At 37.1% G+C, this 20,857-nt stretch overlaps 1 protein-coding gene and 1 non-coding gene across 2 annotated transcripts in view; both read right to left on the bottom strand.

The window, feature by feature from the left end:
- The window catches only part of KPNA4 (karyopherin subunit alpha 4), a 69,765-nt gene that overhangs the window by 11,731 nt on the left and 37,177 nt on the right, over positions 1-20,857 (bottom strand). The window contains exons 8-15 of the mRNA XM_025375642.1: positions 20,704-20,790; positions 18,691-18,860; positions 18,555-18,599; positions 14,772-14,903; positions 9,058-9,186; positions 7,673-7,777; positions 3,042-3,113; positions 1,356-1,518 (exon numbers count right to left, since the gene is read on the bottom strand). Of these exons, the coding sequence (XP_025231427.1) occupies positions 1,356-1,518; positions 3,042-3,113; positions 7,673-7,777; positions 9,058-9,186; positions 14,772-14,903; positions 18,555-18,599; positions 18,691-18,860; positions 20,704-20,790 (903 nt within the window). The remainder of the gene's footprint in view (positions 1-1,355; positions 1,519-3,041; positions 3,114-7,672; positions 7,778-9,057; positions 9,187-14,771; positions 14,904-18,554; positions 18,600-18,690; positions 18,861-20,703; positions 20,791-20,857) is intronic.
- Positions 8,508-8,840, bottom strand: LOC112619976. Its single transcript, XR_003118446.1, has one exon.

The raw sequence follows: 20,857 nt of genomic DNA, 5'->3' as shown, positions 1-20,857 counted from the left end.
TCCTATTGTTATTTTTTTGTTACTTAATCCTTAGTTCTGTAACACTATTCCCCATCTCTTGTTCCTAACTTGATAGTCACAGATTTTTTTATTGTTGTTGTTCTATCAGTCACTTTAGTAATTTTAAGTATATCTTTTCTTATTACATTAATTTTGAAGCCTCTCAACATTCCCACTTAGTTGAAGTTATGGGTTCTCCTACTTTTGCAGTTACCTCTCTTTTCATTAACTTTTCACCTTCTGTCAGAAATACCTTTACTTTTGTGCTTATCCAGATAGATAACATTTACATTGTGTTACACAGCCACATTTGAAACTTTTATGTTCTGTCTGTATATTAACTCTAAGACTTGAAAGCTAGTAAGTATTGTTTACATTCCAGGAGGCTCTGGTACATGGCCATGTTTGGAAACTACTGCCCTAAAGAATAAAGCATCTGCTGTGCCATAAAGCTTCAGACTTCACAGGAGGCCGGGCGCAGTGGCTCAAGCCTGTAATCTCAGCACTCTGGGAGGCCAAGGCCAGTGGATCACCTGAGGTCAGGAGTTCAAGAGCAGCCTGACCAACATGGTGAAACCCCGTCTCTACCAAAAATGCAAAAAATTAGCTGGGCGTGGTGGCAGGCACCCGTAATACCAGCTATTCAGGAGGCTGAGGCAGAAGAATTGTTTGAACTTGGGAGGCGGAGGTTGCAGTGAGCCAAGATCGTGCCACCGCACTCCAGCCTGGGAACAGAGCAACACTCTGTCTCCAAAAAAAAAAAAAAAAAAAGCCTTCACAGGACGCTGGTTACTTCTCCAGCTTTGTCTCTTGGTGGTTTCTACCCCATACTGTGTGATTCAGCAACACTGAACTACTTATAATTTGCTGAATGCTATTTCTCACCTCAGACTTTGCTCATGGTGTTATCTCTGCCTGGAACACCTTTCATCCCTTTTTACTTTATTAATCCTTATTCATCTCTCAAAATCCAGCTCAGGTGCACTTCCTGCTTCTTCCAGAATGGATTAGGCATCCCATTTTGTTGTACATTTCTATTAGGGTAATTAGCACATTACATCAGTTCATATTTATCAAGACTAGACTACATGCCTTGAGGTCAAGGACTGTGTCTTGTTTACCACTGTCTTCCCAATAACTTATCACAGTGCCTGTTCAATATATGGCAGCAATTCAGTTACCTAAGCATATGTAAGAGGCTGAGCAGGACTGTACATATAGAATGTAATACTGACTTTATTCTGTTACTTCAATATCTAAGACAGAAAAACATAGATGTGCTCTATTAGTCGGCAAATAAAGGTAGTTACAAAGAGAACTTTAAGAAGTGGAATAAGAGCTTATAATAAACTTACCTCCACATTCTTCTATAAGATTGCCTATGGTTTCTGCCTCATCTTCAGCCATTTTTAATATATTACTTAGTCCATCGAGTACTACTTGCACAACTTGTGCATCTTTTACAGTCAGCAAGTTGCAAAAAGGTGGGATAACATTTTGCTGGATAAGGTAAGCCACCTGAAGAAAAAAAACAACATAAAATAATGCAATATAGGTAAACTTTGTGTGCCATGTTATCTCACTGGAATAATTCTGATTTTGAAATTTTGAGTATAGAAATATGACCTCATCTCTCTCATGTTAAGTGTGTCTACATTATTAATCTAACCTTCTTTTTTTTTAAAATTTAGTTTCCTTTTTCCTGAACTTAGAAAAAAACAACATAAAGTTAAAATAAAGGAATCACTCAACTTCATATTAAACATTTCTTTGCCATAAGAAATATTTCCCTCAAAGATTTTTTTCCCTTTAAGAGTAAGAAATTATGAAATCAGTTAAGGAGGCTGTTAATGGAGGCTGTATGCTATTTTTATTTAATTAAATTAATTAATGTAATATATAGAGATGGTGTCTCACTATGTTACCCAGGATTTCTTTCTTTATTTATTTAATATACAAAGATGGGGTCTCACTATGTTGCCCAGGCTGGTCTTGAACTCCGGAACTCAAGAGATCCTCCTGCCTCGGCCTCACAAAATGCTAGGATTACATGCATGAGCCACTGCATCCAGCCTGGATACTAGTTTCAAAAAACTACAACGGTTCAATGTGACAGCATCCAGAGGCTCTCATGTGCCTGGCTACCTCTCAATTCACTATTCTATTGATTTCATAATATTTTCCAATGATTTCAATATTTCATTAGTTATAATCTCCATTCATTATATTAATATTTCTGTTCTGCTCTGTATTTATGTGAATTCACTGATAACCACCAGTCCACAGCTTTTTTGTTACAGTTATCAATTTACTGCTATTCAACTCTAAATTTGTTTTTACCTACTCTGAAACAGATCTCACCTCTTTAAAACTGCTTTTCCTTTGCCAGTTGGCACAATGTTAAGCTTTGTCACCTGCATGACCTGAGAGTGGGTGCCTCCTTTCCTAGACATCTTATATTCCTCACCCTAGTTCCTAAGTCCTAGCCATCTGGTTGAGTTTTTAATTCCTTGTTTGGTTTGCTGCTGAATTTGTTATTGTTGCTGTCTTTTTACTTTTCGTTGTTGTTGTTCATTTGTTAGGAGAATCTGTGATGCAGTTCTTTCTTCCATATTAACTTAAGAAGTCTGTTCATTTCTAATACTGTTAAAAAAAACAAAAAATTCCTGACTATAGGGGCCTCAATTTTACCACAGATTAAAAAATTCTTGTAGGCCAACAAATTGGGAAAAAGAACACTTCTATGAAGTATGACTAAAGGAAGTCAAGGTGATACTTCTATGTGAAAAAGAAAGTTATATACCTGTTATATAAAAGTTAGTACCTGTTATCTTGCTATTATTTTATTTTTTTAATAGAGATGTGGTCTCACTGTGATGCCCAGGCCAGTCACAAACTCCTGGCCTCGGGTGATCCTCCAGCCTTGGCCTGCCAGAGTGTTGCTATTATTTTAAATTATAACTTATTCAAATCTAAATCAAAATTACCTGTACTTTTATTTTACCAGTTTTGAGAAATAAATTTTAAAAAGCTCAACTTACTTGATCTTTCCTTCCACTAATTGTTAAGTTACTTATGGCCCAAGCAGCTTCTTTTTGAGTGCCAAAATCCCCCTGTAAAAAGGCAAAGCAAAAGGCTATAAAAATGGCCACATAAACTGGAAAAAATGTTTGCTGTGATGATTTTTCAACTGCTTATTTCCCAAGGTCTCCTTTTAGTCTTTCTGTATACATCATTTTTTCTTAAGACAGGTCTTTGAACTATACCCAATCTACCCTAAATACATGGAGACACTTTTCTGTGAACTCTCCTGGATACAAACTGAGTTGGTATTATTATTTAATAATATCAGATTAAATGAAGTTGGTGATAAAATGAAATAAAAATAGTAAAGAAAAAAATTTAAAAATCTATAATATCACTAGAGTCATGTAAACTAACATATTCTTTTACACACAAAGCTTTTACACACAAAAATGATACCCACCATTAATGAAACTATGATCAAGATGTTATATATTGCCTTTCAAATATGAAATGAAGAAATATTTAAAAGTCATTAAAAAATTCATATATATAAACTTCATAATCTCATTTTTGAGAATTCACCAAGAAAATAATATAAAGCAGGGTAATCCTTTCTATATATGGTTATCGCAGCACCGTAATAGCTAGAAAGTAAAAACAACTAAAATTCTCAATAAGCATAATTGTCTTATTATGGTAAATCTACTGAATAAGCAACTATTAAATATTAAGACAACTGGCAACCTGAAAAAATGCTTATGATGTATTAAAAAACCATATAAGTAAAAGAAATGCAAATTAAAATATCCATATCTCCTTTCATATTTATCAGAATAAGAAAATCTAAATATTTGTGTGTGAGGCTGGTAGGAGTATAAAATGGCATAATTCTTATAGAGGGGAATTAGCCCTATAATAGCAAAATTTACATATATGTTTTTCTGTAGATCCAGTAATTTCAAATATAATTGGGCAAAAACATTAAAAAAAACTTACAAGCTATTCTATTTTTATTTTTATTTTTTGAGAGGATCTCGCTGTTGCCTAGGCTGGAATGCAGTGGCGCAATCTCAGCTCACTGTAACCTCCACCTCCTGGGTTCAAGTGATTCTTCCACCTCAGTCTGCTGAGTAGCTGGAATTACAGGCATGTGCCACCACGCCTGGCTAGTTTTTGTATTTTTTGGTAGAGACGAGATTTCCCCATGTTGGCCAGGCTGGTCTTGAACCCCTGACCTCAACTGATCTGCCCGTCTCAGTCTCCCAAGTGCTGGGATTACAGGTGTGAGCCACTACACCCAGCCACAAGCTATTCTTTTATTTATTTATTTATTTATTTATTGAGACAGGCCTCGCCCTGACGCCTAGGCTGGAGTGCAGTGGCGCAATCTTGGCTCACTGCAAGCTCTGCCTCCTGGGTTCACGCCATTCTCCTGCCTCAGCTTCCTGAGTAGCTGGGACTACAGGCGCCCACCACCACACCCGGCTAATTTTTTGTATTTTTAGTACAGATGGGGTTTCGCCATGTTAGCCAGGATGGTCTCGATCTCCTGACCTCGTGATCTGTCCGCCTCGGCCACCCAAAGTGTTGGGATTACAGGTATGAGCCACCGCACCCGGCAGCTATTCTTTAAAGTTCTGTTTAACAACACACACTGGAGACATCTCAAATATCATCAATAATAGATTAACTTAATACATTATAGTGCATCCGTACAATGCAGTACTATGTAGCTATGAAAGGAGTAAGAAAAACAAGGAATAAGAAAAAAAAACAAACAAACAAGGAATAAAGAAGCCCTCTATATAGTGCTATGGAAGTGACATTGTTTTTAAGTACATTACTCAAGAAATACATTCTAAAGGAAACCAATGTCAAAGAAATCTTAAAAGTACATTCAGTACTCGGCCGGGCGCGGTGGCTCAAGCCTGTAATCCCAGCACTTTGGGAGGCCGAGGCGGGTGGATCACGAGGTCAGGAGATCAAGACTATCCTGGCTAACATGGTGAAACCCCGTCTCTACTAAAAATACAAAAAACTAGCCGGGCGTGGTGGTGGGCGCCTGTAGTCTCAGCTACTTGGGAGGCTGAGGCGGGAGAATGGCGTGAACCCGGGAGGCGGAGCTTGCAGTGAGCCGAGATCACGCCACTGCACTCCAGCCTGGGAGCACAGCGAGACTCCGTCTCAAAAAAAAAAAAAAAAAAAAAAAAAAAAGTACATTCAGTACTCATGCTGTCAGGGGCAATATGGCTTTGTTTTTTTTAATATATATATATCAAAATATATATTTGCATCTCTTTTGTCTCATGCTGAAAATTAGGATAGTTTTTTTTTGGTCTTTGGGATATATGTCATCAATGATGTACTTAAAAATCATGTATATTGACATATATCCACAGATCTATACATACCAATATATAAGAAAAATAATTATGTTAATGTTTTTAGGAAGATTTTCAGCATAAAAGAGATTTAAATATAAAATCACAGGAATAAAAATTAAAAACTGTTATGTTAAATATCCAATAATATTTAATAGCTTCCTTTCATTCATGATTCATTTTTTATGAACTCTCATGTTCCTGAACTCATCTTTCACTTTCTACAACAATGCCTATCATTTACTTGGTTTACTCAGACCTAGAAAAAATGACAACACTGTAACAATGATCATCTTTATGGACGAAATATGATCCTTAAACACCATTCTCTACAAAACAAGATCAAGATATCATAGAAAAATAGTTAATTCCAGTTCTAGATCAGAAAACATGTAACATAGGCTGGGAATCATATCATATCCAAAAGGTGTAGCTCTCAAAAACTAGTGATAAAAGACACAGGTCACCAATTCTAAGAGGTTCCTGTTGGTCAGGAACAAACAGAGTGTCAAAAAGAGTAAACTAAAATGGATTATAACTTGCAAAATATATTTTAAAAATTCATAATTTCCAAATGACACTAAAAAAATCTACTCTGGTCTGCTTTCAAGGTTATTAGGAAATGTGTCATTCTAAAAAATGACTGATAAGGACAAAGAATCAAACATTTATCTTGCCTATCCTAAATTAACTATATTTCAAAGTATTAATAAACAACAGCTGAGAAAGAAATGCTCTTGGCCGGGCGTGGATGGCTCACACCTGTAATCCCACCACTTTGGAAGGCTGAGGTGGGTGGATCACTTGAGGTCAGGAGTTGGAGACCAGCCTGGCCAACATGGTGAAACCTTGTCTCTACTAAAAATACAAAAATTAGCTGGGTGTGGTGGCGTGTGCCTGTAGTCCCAGCTACTTGGGAGGCTGACGCACAAGAATCACCTAAACCTGGGAGGTGGAGATTGACAAGATCGTGTCACTGCACTCCAGCTTGGGTGACAGCGAGACCGTCTAAAAAAAACAAAAACAAAAACAAAAAACAAGACAAGTTCTTTACTAAAGAATTATGGTCAATACACAAAAAATGACAGAATTAGAAAGTCACCATTTTGCAACTCCTAGTAAAACAAGGGACCCTAACAATGATCACCAATGGCTACCTAAAAACCATAAGTGAAAGATTAATGGATAACTTTATAACCATCAGCTGGAATAGGCTGTAACACCTGAGGTCAGTCGTCAATCTTAATATCACTACATGTAAGACAGATTGTGTCTCCTTATGTGAATCATTAGGAAATAAGAGTTATGCATGACATATTCTTGCCTAAAAAACTGAACTCGATTTACAGGAAACAAAAACAGATTTATCTTCTCTTTAATTACAGATCAGTGTTCAGAACCCTCATGCTGTGATTGTTTCTTCTACTTTATGTGTGTGTGTGTGTGTGTGTTTTTTTTTGAGACACAGTCTTGCTCTGTCACTCAGGCTGGAATGCAGTGGCATGACTGTGGCTCACCACAGCCTCAACCTCCCGGATTCAAATGATCCTCCCACCGTAGCCTCCTGAGTAGCTGGAACCACAGGTGCATGCTACCACACCTGGTTAATTTCTTTTTTTAAAAAAACTTTTTGTAGAGATGGAGTCCCCCTATGTTGCCCAGGCTGGTCTTGAACTCCTGGGCTCAAGTGATCCTCCTGCTTTGGCCTCCCAGACTGCTGGGATTATAGGCGAGAGCCACTGCACCCACCCTCATGCTGTAATTGCGATAAGCTGTTTCTCCCAAATGCTAATATGAGCATGAGAGATGACAGGAAATATATGGCATACAATAGCATACTTATTTCCTATCTGATTTTGGACAATTTATTTGTCTATACCAGGGTTTCTTCATCTATCAAGTGGGGATAATCCCTAATCTTATAGGCTTAATCTCATTAAATGAGGTAATGTATGTAAAGTGCTTAGAATACTATGTAAGCATTTATTATCAACAGTAACAATATGAAATTTTAGTATGGCCTACGATAATGGCAATTTTGGTAAAAGAATGATACAGAGAAAGGGCTAGGATTTGCCCCCAACCCCCCAAAAAGTTTCTTGTATATAAAAACTGCTAGGTTCAAAAGTTGTAATGTTAATATTACTTTACTGTATTCATGCCACTGTATAGCTTCTAATTAAACAGAAAAGTATAAATTCACATAATGTCTTACCCCTTCCCCTTACATCAGATACACGATACATACAACATGGTTTTCTTACCTTATCCAAAAGGTGTATTATCATTGGTACAAGATTGGCATCAATTACTGCCTGTACCTGCTGCTGATTTCCTGCAGTGATGTTGGAGAGGAACCACACTGCTTCCTGTAAAACAAGAGCATTTGAATATTTCTCATTAAAAAATAAAATGTGCATATGAACTAAGAAAAAAAAAGCATTCACTACACTGTCCCAATGATTTTATTGTGAAATGAGCTCCATAATAAAAATATCAGGAATCTCAATTCCTTTACACCCCCTTTCCATATTTTCTTTGGACAAATAGCTAATGGACCTAATTCAAATCACAATGAACTAATTTCAAGAATTCTGAAGAATTCTTGAAAACAATGCTCCCAAATAGTGTGACTCAAAAGAAGCTTGGCTGAAGAAATTTGAGTGAGCAAATATGAAATAATGAATGAGCAAATATGAATGAGTATAATACAAATCCTAAAACAGCTGTAAATAAGATTCAGTGCCCTTCCCTCACATAATGTGCTTTATTCTCCATTCTATTCTGATGAAGAATGTTAGCTGAAGTAGATAAATATCAATTATCCACAATAATGGAGACATAAAAAACAAAATAGTACATTGTTTTAGTATACTTATTTGTAATAGTCATTCACTGCATCATTTCTCTCAAGGAAAAGTAGAACCAGATGTTTGATTGCTTTATTGGTCTATCTTAATAATCTTTTTATGTTACCCTTTACATCACAGTTGGTGCTACTTCTGACAAGATAATGGTGGCCTTAAGCGTTATAATCACAGATAACTAGTAAGTTTTACTCTAAAAAAATTAGTATTAGCTAATGTATACTAGGCTCTTTTGGATCAGATCACAGGACCATTTTAATGAACCTGTTAGAGATTTTAGGGTGCCGGGCTAGTTAGGTGAGCTGTTCTTGGGTTATAATCACTGGCAATGTTGTAATCAACAACCCATGTTATTTCTACAACGGCCTCAGATGCACTCCAATATCAGCATCACCAGTCAGTGCCCCCTTTCCATAGCCACCACAAGCACACACGCATGCATACACACTATACTCTATTAAGTACCTATAAAACACTAAACTTATAAGAATTACGTAACATACATATTAAAAATTTCCAGTCATACAACATTCAACACCCAATTATCTCTATTTCATCATTTCCGAGAGAGCCAAAATACCACTTTTCATAATTGGTCTTATATATCAAAAAATAATTTATTAATGCTTGTTATAGAATAAAATTTTTATTTTCTCTTGATGTCTAAATGACAGCTTGTATTAAGAATCAATATTACAGACATTTCTAAGACTCTAATTTTACAAATAAAAACTGCTGACATTTTAAGTGCAATTTATTAAGTAGTATTTAATAGTACTTACTTTATTAATTTTCTCTTTGGGATGTGTCAGGAGTGCTGGGAAGTGTGAAAGAGCATCACAGTTCAAAACTACTTGTGTTTGCTCATCAGTTCCAGTAACAATGTTGCCCACAGCTCTAAGTGCAGCAGTCTGAAATGCACAATGAGATGATGTTCTATGTGAAATACTTTCCTTTTTTTTTTTTTTTTTTGAGACAAGGTCTTGCTCTGTCCCCAGGGTGGAGTGCAGTGGTGCAATCTCAGCTCACTGTAACCTCTGCCTCTCAGGCTCAAGCGATCCTCCCACTCTAGCCTCCAGAGTAGCTGCGACTACAGCAGAGCATGACCCTGCCTGGCTAATTTTTGTATTTTTTGTAGACACAGAGTTTCACCATGTTGCCCAGGCTGGTCTCGAAGTCCTAGGCTCAAGGGATCTGCCTGCCTCAGCCTCCGAAAGTGCTGGGATTATAGGCATGGGCTATTGTGCCCAGCTGAAACACTCCTTATTAAAAGGCTTGTTAGGCACCTTATAAAAGATAAATGCATCCATTCACTCATTATTTCTTCCAACAAACTTATTTTTTTTTGAGACGGAGTCTCACTCTGTCGCCCAGGCTGGAGTGCAGTGGCTCGATCTTGGCTCACTGCAACCTCTACCTCCCAGGTTCAAGCGATTCTCCTGACTCAGCCTGCCAAGCAGCTGGGATTATAGGCACATGCCACCACGCCTGGCTAATTTTGTAATTTATTTTTAGGAGAGATGGGGGTTTGCCACGTTGGCCAGGCTGGTCTCGAACTCCAGACTTTGGGTGATCCGCCTGCTTTGGCCTCCCAAAGTACTGGGATCACAGGTCTGAGCCACTGCACCCTGCTCCAACAAACCTATTGTTTTTGAGCACTTACTGTCAGGCACTGATGGAGCAACAGAGATGTGAAGATAGATACATGTTCCAGCTCTTACAGGGCTTATATTATTGTAAGAGAGGAGTCAATAAACAATCAAGAAGGATAATTTTAGACAGTGCCATAAAAAAAGGAGACAGAACTTTAGATTTAGTGTTGAAAAAATAAAAACAGCTAGGTGTAGTGGCTCATGCCTGTAATTACAGCACTTTGGAAGGCTGAGGTGGGTGGAACACTTAAGCCCAGGAGTTTGACACCAGGCTAAGCAACATGACAAAACCCTGTCTCTACAAAAAATTAGCTGGGTGTGGTGGCACGAGCCTGTAGTCCCAGCTACTCAGGAGACTGAAGTGGGAGGATTGCTTGAGCCTGGGAGGTCCAGGCTGAAGTGAGCTGTGATCACACCACTGTACTCCAGCCTGGAGAACAGAGTAAGACCCTGTCAAAAACAAAAAGACAAAAAACACAATGCTTTTCTGAAGGAAAGCAGACACCTGCTTAATATGAGATTTCACTATGGTATGAATTTGAATTATCGATTATTTTTCTGTGGTTGCATGAGGTCATTTCCCGTTAAGTAAAGCTTTTTACTCTAATTTTCCTTTCTACATGACAAATGATCCAAGTTTTTGAAAAAATTGAGATATAATTCATGTAACATAAAATTTACCCTTTCAAAGTGTACAATTCAGTAGTTAATATATTCAGAGTTGTGTAACTATTACAAGTATCTAATTCCAGAACACTTTTTGATCACCCCCAAAAGAACATCTGTATCCATTAGTAGTCACTCCCACACTGCCTTCATCCCTAGGTCCCTGGAAGACACTATGCCTGTCTTTAAGATTTTGGCTATCTTGGGCACTTCATATTAACAAAATCAAAACGTATTTGGCCTTTTGTGTCTAGCTTCTTCCATTTCACATAATGTTGTAAAAGGTCATGTTACAGCATGCATCAGTACTTCGTTCCTTTTCACGACCAAATAATATTTCACTGTGTGAATGTATCATATTTTATTTAACCATTCATTGGCTGATAGACATTCGAATTTTTTTCATTTTTTAGCTATTATAAATAACACTGCTGTGAATGCTTGTGTACAAATTTTTGTGTGGATATGCATTTTCATTTCTCTTGGGTATCTACCTAAGAGTAATTAATAGTCAGTTCATATTGTAACCTTATGTTTAACTTTTTCAGGCACTGCCAAAACTATATTCCAAAGCAGCTGTACCATTTTATATTCTCAACAGCAGTATATACGAATTCTAGTTTCTTACACCCTCACCAAAAGTTTGTTATTGTCTTCCTAACTATAGCTTACATCCTGGTAGGTGTGAAGTAGTATCTCACTGTGGCTTTAATTTGTATTTCCTTAATGACTAATGATGTTGAGCTTCTTTTCATGTGCTTACTGACCATTTGTTATATCTTCTTTAGAAGCCTGTTTACTCAAATATTTTGCCCAGTTAAAAACTGAGTTGTCTATTTTTGAGTAGTAACAGTTCTTAATATATTAAATATTTTAGATGTAAATCCCTTTGCCAATACATAATTTTCTAATACCTATTCTCTTCCATTCTATGTGTTGTCTTCTCACTTTCTTGATGGTGTTCTTTGAAGCACACACACGTTTTTAAGTTTTGTGAAGCCTGACTTATCAATTCTTTTTCTTTGGTTGCTTGTGGTGTCGTATCTTAGAAGCCACTGTCTCATCTACGGTCACAAAAATTTATGCCTGTATTTTTCTTCTAAGAGGTTTACATTTTTAGATTTTATGTTCAGGTGTTTGATCTATTCTGAGTTTTTGCATATAGTATGAAGTAGGGGTCCAACTTCATTATTTTACTTGTCGATATCCAGTCGTTCTTGCCCATTTGTTGAAAAGGTTATTCTTTCCCCAATGAATTGGCTTGGTATCCTTACTGAAAATCAACCGGCCGGGCAAGGTGGCTCACGCCTGTACTCCCAGCACTTTGGGAGGCCGAGGTGGGTAGATCACCTGAGTCAGGAGTTCGAGACCAGCCTGGCCAACACGATGAAACCCCGTCTCTACTAAAAATACAAAAAATCAGCCGGGTGTGGTGGCAGGCACCTGTAATCCCAGTCACTTGGGAGGCTGAGGCAGGAGAATTGCTTGAACCTGGGAGGTGGAGGCTGTAATGAGCCGAGATCGTGCCATCACACTCCAGCCTGGGCAACAGAGCAAGACTCTGTCTCACAAAAAAAAAAAAAAGTAAATCAACTAATCATAAAATGTATATTTCTGAACTCTTGATTCTATCTCATTGATCTGCATATCTATATTTATGCCAGTATCACAAAATTTTATTTACTGTAGCTTTGTAGTGTTTTGAAAATGAGAAGTCCTCAAACTTTGTTCTTCTTCAAGATCATTTGGCTATTTCTAGGACCCTTATATTTCCATACGGATTTTAAGATCTCCCTTTGTAAAATTCTGTCAAAAACCAAAAGCACATGGGATTTTAAGAGGGATTGCGTTTAATCTGTAGACAAACTTGGGAAGCATGGTCATCCTAATAATATCAGACAATCCATGAACATGAATGTCTTTCCATTTATTTAGGTCTTCTTTAATGTCTTCCAAAAATGTTTTGTAGTAATCCAGCTTCTTTAACAAATAAATGGAAAAGAGGAAAGATAAAAGAAAGGAAAAGAAAGTTGCACAGTAAAAGAGGCTTAAAATATATAGCCAGTAGATGCACTGTATGGTCTTTGTCTGGATACTGATTTAGTAAAATTGTGAAAAAATAATGAAGCAGTAAATAAAATCCAGATACTGACTGAATATTTAACACTAAGGTTTTAAAAAGTCTACAGGTGGTATTGTGGTTATGCTAAAAAATAGGCTTAAATTTTAGAGCTGCAAGCTGCGTAAAATGATATCTGGAATTTGTATCAAAATAAATTTGGAGGAGTAGAGATACAGAGAAAAAAGCTACATGGGGGTTCCACTACACTATTTTATTTTATGATATTATGGCATGAAAGTTAAAAAGTATAAGAAAATCTCTATAAGGTGTCAAGTAGAGTAGAGAATTTCAACTTTCCTTGAGCACTGGCTAAAGGTAAATTCCAAGCCCTACAGATTCTTAATGAAGTCCATTATGAAAACTGAAGATACATTCTGGAAAAACAAAAAACAAAATACAAACCAAAATTCTGTACCAAGACATAAGTACCACACAAAATAAATACAAACTTAAGAACAAACATATGGCCAGAATATTTAAGATAAGTCATAAATACCCTTAAATGACAAATTATTTTCTTTTTTTTTTTTTTTTTTGAGATGGAGTCTTGCTCGGTTGCCAGGCAGGAGTGTAATGGTGTGATCTCAGCTCACTACAACCTCTGCCTCCTGGTTTCAAGCGATTCCCCTGCCTCAGCCCCGTGAGTAGCTAGGTCTACACGCGCATGCCACCATGCTGGCTAATTTTGTTGTTGGTGGTGGTGGTGTATTTTAGTAGAGACAGGGTTTCACCATGTTGGCCAGGATGGTCTCAATCTCCTGACCTTGTAATCTGCCCACCTCGGCCTCCCAAAGTGCTGGGATTTCAGGCAAGAGCCACCATGTCGGGCCAAATTATTATATTAATTCTTTCTGTATTTAGCTAAGTGTTCTTTCTTTAAAGTGCTTTAATTTTAAGGTACTGGGTCTCTATCTATGTATCAGTATCGCCTGAAGAGCATTTTAAAGTTCAAGTTTCTAAGAAATATTTTCTGAAACAGAATCTCCATGGGTTGAACAAGAGAAATTAAAAACATATTTTTTAAGCTCCACACATTTGCATTTGATGTTCAGGCATAATGACTTAGGCTACAGACTAACAGTTTTTCTTACGCGATTATTGTACTTTACAGATTCTAAGCCATTAGCAGATTAAAATATACTATTTACTTCAGAAAGGTAGGAGGAGCTTGCTGCATCTCCTCCATTACAACTGTGGCTTGACAGCTACTGCTTATATCTCTGAGAACTTCTCATACTGTTTTTGGCTCTTTCTAGATGCAAGTTCTTTGGGATACCTATTATGTGAAAGAATTTAAACAATAAAAAATAAATTTAAATAAGTGAAAAGGAACAATTTAGAAAGCCCCTAAACAGCACATTTCAGTACAGTGCCCTTATTTCAGCATCAATGAAGTTAAGAGTTAACTAAACTTGCCAGGTGAGTAAAAAAGGATGGCTGGCAAGGAGGACAAAGGTAAAAGTAGGGAAGTGACGGAAGAACAAAAAGAGGAAGAGTAGGCAAAATTAAGTGTCTGTCAATACTTGTTCCAGATGCCATGCATGTTGCTATAATGAACTTTCCTGGTCTACATTAAAAATAAGTAATCCGGCCAGGCACGGTGGTTCACACCTGTAATCTCAGCACTTTGGGAGGCTGGGGTCGGAGGATCATTTGAGGCCAGGAGTTCAAGAACAGCCTGGCCAACATGGCAAAACCCTGACTCTATCAAAAATAGAAAAAAATTAGCTAGGCACGATGGTGTGTGCCTGTGATCCCAACCACTCAAGAGGCTGAGGTGGGAGAATGGCTTGAACCTGGGAAGTGGAGGTTGTAATGAGCTGAGATCACACCACCTCACTTCAGCCTGGGTGACAGTGAGACCCCATCTCAAAAAAAGAAATTAGTAATCTACAATGGTCTCTTCTTGCTTATTATTTATTTTCCTCTTTCCATCACAGATTTGTTGTTATGCTAAGGATATATTTTAAACTACTGAAACTGTCCATCTTTGAATGCCATGCTTAAAGCAATTAGTGGTAAGAAACACTTATAATTTTACTAAGAACAAACTTACCTGAACTTTAACTTCCTGGTGGCTGAGCAGAGGAACCAAATGAGGAACTATTCCAGAGTCTATTACCATCTGTATTTGTTCATTGCCAGCATCAGTAAGGTAAGAGAGGGCCCAGACTGTATCTACCAATATCTAGTGAATAAAATAAAAATTCAATCAACTTTTAAATATTTTCTCATTTTAGTAATTCTTGACCAAACAACGATTCTAAGATTGTTCAACTACCTTCTTCCTTTCTTTCTTCTCTCAGTTCAATTCATTTGAATCTGATCGCTATTGTATTAAACGTCATCATCTATAAATGTCTGTACTAAGATGTACATCTTTTAGCCATATTCAGGATTCCGATCCCAGATTAGTATCCAATCTTAGTTCACTAAGATACACACGCACACTACACAGCTCATAAAACAGGAGAAAAAGACATTCTCTTTCCCAAAGGCTGAGGGATAATAGGTCCAAAAACATTGTGGCTCATGTATAAAGCTGGAAAGACTACATGTCTCCAATATGCACAGTTGCTCAAAACATCTGGGCTAGATGAATATATTCAAGGAGTTCTCTAGTATCATAAGTACCATGTAGATATGCCTAAAGCCAATAACCCAAGCAGTCGTATTACAGTATTATAATATAATAGTTAAATCTTTTCCAACCAGTTTGTTTTGCCTTATAGAACTGGAGGCAACTTTTTTTTTTTTTGAGATGGAGTCTTGCTCTGTCGCCCAGGCTGGAGTGCAGTGGTGCGATCTCGGCTCACTGCAAGCTCTGCCTCCTGGGTTCATGCCATTCTCCTGCCTCAGCCTCCTGAGTAGCTGGGACTACAGGCACACGCCGCCACACCCGGCTAAGTTTTGGCATTTTTTAGTAGAGACGGGGTTTCACCGTGTTAGCCAGGATAGTCTCCTGACCTTGTGATCCGCCCGCCTCGGCCTCCCAAAGTGCTGGGATTACAGGCGTAAGCCACCGCGCCCGGCCAGCAACTTCTTAAATAGTGGAAGTCCCCTACAGCTGCAAGACATTAATCATAGGTCAATCTGTGAGATGAGATCTGTAATTAAAACAAAAAATACGTACTTCACTACAGCTGCTACTTACGGAAAAAAAAAAATCTGTGTAATCAACTTCTACTAAATAGCCTACTATTTTTTTAATGATTATATCTTTAAGTACAACGGGCCATTGTTTGATCTTTCCTAGTATATTAAGTCCTAATTAGAAGTTATGACCAAAGGGCAGTATGACAAACAACTGTAACTGCTGCAAATAAATACACAAGTTATTGACAAAGACACGGGAATAATAATTGTGCCTAAAACTACTTTCAAAGCCTTTCTAGATTATGAACTCTGTGTCAAGACAAGCTGGAGAAGTATACAATCTTTAAAACTATAAACCAGGCAGGGATTGGTGGCTCACGCCTGAAATCCCAGCACTTTGGGAGACCAAGGCGGTGGACTGCTTGAGCCCAGGAGTTTGACACCAGCCTGGGCAACGCGGTGAAACCCCGTCTCTATGAAAAACACAAACAATTCGGCATTTTTTTTTTCTTGTTTTTTAAGACCCTGACTTTAAAAAAAATAGTAAAACTGTAAACTAATGTTATGTTTAAGACACTCAAGAGAAAATAAAAAAATAAAAAAACATTAAAAAAAAAGACACCCAAAAACTCCTAAAAGGAGAAAATAGCGCTTTGCCATTGTTTCTTAGGAAATTCAAGAAAGCGCTAAAGATATTTCTAATGTAAAAAGAAGATATCAAACAAAAGAGTTTGCACAGGCCGGGCGTGGTGGCTCACGCCTGTAATCCCAGCACTTTGGGGGGCCGAGGCAGGTGGATCACGAGGTCAGGAGTTCAAGACTAGCCTGGCCAACATACTGAAACCCTGTCTCTACTAAAAAATACAAAAAAAATTAGCCAGGTGTGGTGGCGGGCATCTGTAATCCCAGCTACTCTGGAGGCTGAGGCAAGAGAATCACTGGAACCCAGGAGGTGGAGGTTGTAGTGAGTGGAGATCATGCCTCTGTACTCCAGCCTGGGTGACAGTGCGAGACTCCATCTCAAAAAGAAAAAAAAAAAAAGAGTTCACCCAGAAAGAGTGGTATCAACGTATGTGAAAAAACCTAAATTTCAATTTGCAAATGTAACTGAGTTTCTTTTCTGGAATATCAACATATGCTAAAATTTGTTGACATAGGCCAAAAATTTCAAGTTACTTGCTCATAACTGTATATAAAAGCTAGATACATGTTTTTAAAGGACATGTCACTAATATGCTCAGATCAAAATCAAAATTCAAATCAAACTTCTAAAACATTATTTAGTAAGCAATATTACTTGTTAATCATGTTACTAAAAAGAATGATGCAAACAGACTTGAGAAATTCTTCAAGAAACATCAAAGGCAAGAAAATAGAGTCACAATCTCATCTAGATTGGAGGAAATAGGTGGAAAGAACACAATACATCTCTAAATAAAGTCAACCAAGATGTCCTGTTTTCCAGTAGAGGTATAAACTCTGAAGTTAATCTCTCTCTCTCTCTCTCCCTCTCTCTCTCTCGACAGGGTCTTGCTCTGTCACCCAGGCTGCAGTACAGTGACATGATCACAGCTCACTGCAGCCTTGACTTCCCAAGCTCAGGAGATCCTCTGGCTTCAGCCACCGAGTAGCTGAGACTACAGGTGCACACCACTATGCCTGGCTAATTTTTTTGTATTTTTTATAGAGACGGGGTTTCATCATGTGGCCCAGTCTGGTCTCGAACTTCTGCACTCAAGTGATCCTCCTGCCTCAGCCTCCTAAAGTGCTGGGACTATAGGCATAAGCCACCACACCTGGCCTCTTGTAAATCTTTCAAAGCAAAATATTATGTAACTGTTTGATACAGTAAAATTCTAATTTTAATTTGTTCCAGACAAATTAAATTCTGGCCAAAAGGTATAGGCCTTTAAATTGTAAAGAAATGAAGCAGCTTGTCCAACACTGGTCACCATGCCAAACTGTTTTTAAAGAACCACATGAGTTCCTGATTGTTGCTAAACATTTCATTCATGTGTCTTCCCTTACCCAGTATATTCCTGGTTTCTCTAACACACCAAAGGCTGGTCTGGCTTTTACAAGCACTCAGGGCAGTTTTCCACCTCATTCATACTCCCTGAGTTGCTTTTTCCTCTGCCATCTGTGTTAGTAAAAATAAGCAAAATATATTTGCTATGTTTAAAATCTTGCCTGCACTGATTTTTTTTTCCTTGTTGTTTGAATAATCAAGAGTTATCTTGATAAATGAAGCCACTGCCAGTCACTGTAACTGAGAAATAGAATAAAAAATGGAATTAAAGGGCAATTGATGTGCATGGTTTGGTATGTGTATATGAATACAAATCCATGCACAAACATTTTCCTTTTTCATCTTTCAAAAAACAAAAATAGCACTATCTGTGTGTGCTTTCATTGGCCAAACTGTCAAAATGAGCTTCCTTTATAAAAAGCACATGAACAATCAAAGACACGATCTTAGTAAGAGAAATCACTACTAACTGGCAACTTTAAAAACTTTTAATGTCAGTTTTTACAACACTAATATATATATATACATACATTATTGCCCACACCAAAATAACAGTTATGCTTGATTTCTTAACTGGTATTATATTTCGTGATATGGGAAAAATCTGACAGTATGCTGACACAATGTGTTAGTACAGTATTTCTCCCCTATGTCACAGGGGAAGCCCTAGAAATACATACATACATAAATATATAATGGGACACATTTACTCACATTTACGTCTGTGTGATGAATTAAAACACAAAGGGCTGGAAGAATCTGAGGAGAGAAATATGTAGATTTAAAAACATACACAGATAAAAAACACATATATAATGGTATCTCTTTTAATTTTTTTTAAAGTGTTTACCTCCTGAATGGTTTCCATTGGTGGTGGTGGGTCTTTGTGGCGACATAAGTTGACCATAACCCAAGTAACATTTCTTAAGAATGTTATAGGAATAGATGGACTTATGAAGGAAAGTAAAGGTTTCACAACTCCAAGACTTATGACATAATCTCTACACTGGGGCCCATCACCTGTAGAAAAAAAGGATTAACTCAATAAAACATTGACAGTAAGCATTTTCAGAAAACACAAAGCACTGGGAATACGCTGCTTCATGTATTTTAACCAGATACACTGTTCAGTTTTAGACAATAAGCAGGCTCCCATTCAAGATTTCTGAGCCAAGAGAGGCAACATAAGGTGATAAGGTATTCTTTTGCACATTATTCCCATCTTCAGCATTTTGCTGCTCACTTAATTAAACTGCTGCTTTTAACTTCTCTCTCAATATTACTCTCGGTTTAACAAACTTTCATGTGATAAAAAAGATGTATCAAGAAAACATTTGTTGAATTTGTACTTACGATCCAGTATCAGAGCATCAAGGTTATGAACTATAAATTACTCTATACACTTAGAAAACTATGTCAGAAAAAAAGGGTGAACCAGTGTTAGAACAGTGGTTCTCAATGTGATTACTGGGCTCTAGCTCAGGCCTCCTGAAGCAGAAACTCTATGGGTCTGGAATTCTGTGTTTTAACAAGCACCCCATGTAGTTCTGATTGCATGCTAAGGTTTGAGAACAACTGTTGCAGAGAACTGACAAGTTTAATTTCTGTATCTAAAGCATCACTGCAGTTTCTAATATATGAAGCCATGTTAAAAGGTTACCATAAGTGAAAACACCTTCGCTTGCACTATAATATTTGGAAATAAAATGTTTGTTCTTTTTGCATCCATATATTCGTGTTAATTACAGAATGTGATTGGAATAAAACATGAAAGATCAAGATGCTGTATAATAGCTCTAAATCTAACATTTGGTATAAAAGCAAGAGTGAGGGACTCTGGATATAGAAACAATAGCATTCCTGATAGTATAAACCCAATGTCAAGAATGGTTTACAGGGAAATTCTCCTTTAAAAACTCATAGCCACTCCTTACTTCCATGTTAGCCCTGTGTAAGGGCAATAAAGAGGTGGCATATCAAAGTAACAATGATTATTTCCATGCAAGAATAAAGAATTTGGCAAAAATAATCTTTAGAATCATTCTCCTTCACTAGATTAGCAAGACCCTTACAAACAGTACCTCAACCCTCACGCATAATAGTTAGGTCTCTGAGCTATACTGGGGCACAATACGATTCAGATTTTTCACATCCTTTACTGGAGAATAGTTCTCTGAATTTTTGAGTTTAGGCTCTAGTTAAAAAAATAAATCCTTGAAATATCAGAATTGTCTTTATTTTCCTTACAATTATTTATTAGACAGAACCTGAAAGTTATGGTAATCATGGTGTTAAATAGTTAACTAGACTGTCAAAAGGCCATGGTTATCTCATGTTGATTCATGGTGACAGGAAATAATATTACTATATTTTATACCTTACTAAATTCTAATGTACTAAAGTCTACAAGAGAGAAAAATTTCATTTTAGACTCTTCTCAGAACTGTCATTATGGAGAAAAATTATTGGTTTAAGTTTTGCCTCCTTTTTTCTTGTTACTTTCTTTGATGGAGAAAGCTGAGAAATAAAAATGGACCCCACTGATCGACGTGGGCATTAGGGGAAGAAAAAATGGATCCTAGGATGAGACAGGAGGTCTAAATTGTATACATCTTGCATAATTATTCAAAAAATTAAGAGCTCACTATATACCAAAAAAAATGGTATCTTAAGCAACAAAAATTCTATTTATTATGAGTTTATGCTTTTACAGTAATACAGTTCAAATTTCTGTAAGCTATTTCACAAAAACTAGTACTGAAGGCAAGCTGTTTTCCCTTTTGGATTATTAGTAGCTATTTTTATTACTTAGTATATGAGAACAATTTTTGGACTAGTATTGTATTACAAGTTTTATACAAACCTATGATGTTTCCCAATGCCCACACTGCTTGCTCACAGACATTCTGATGGGGTGAATGGAGAAGCCTCAGGAAAAGTGGCACCGCATCTGATGCAGGAAAAAATAACAATACTTAAGGTTCAAGATACCATAAACCAAAAATCAGTATTTTTTT

This window comes from Theropithecus gelada, chromosome 2, assembly GCF_003255815.1.
Source record: "Theropithecus gelada isolate Dixy chromosome 2, Tgel_1.0, whole genome shotgun sequence".
NCBI lineage: Eukaryota > Metazoa > Chordata > Mammalia > Primates > Cercopithecidae > Theropithecus > Theropithecus gelada.
The sequence above is the reverse complement of the archived record's forward strand: the minus strand, read 5'-3'. Positions and strand labels throughout refer to the sequence as shown.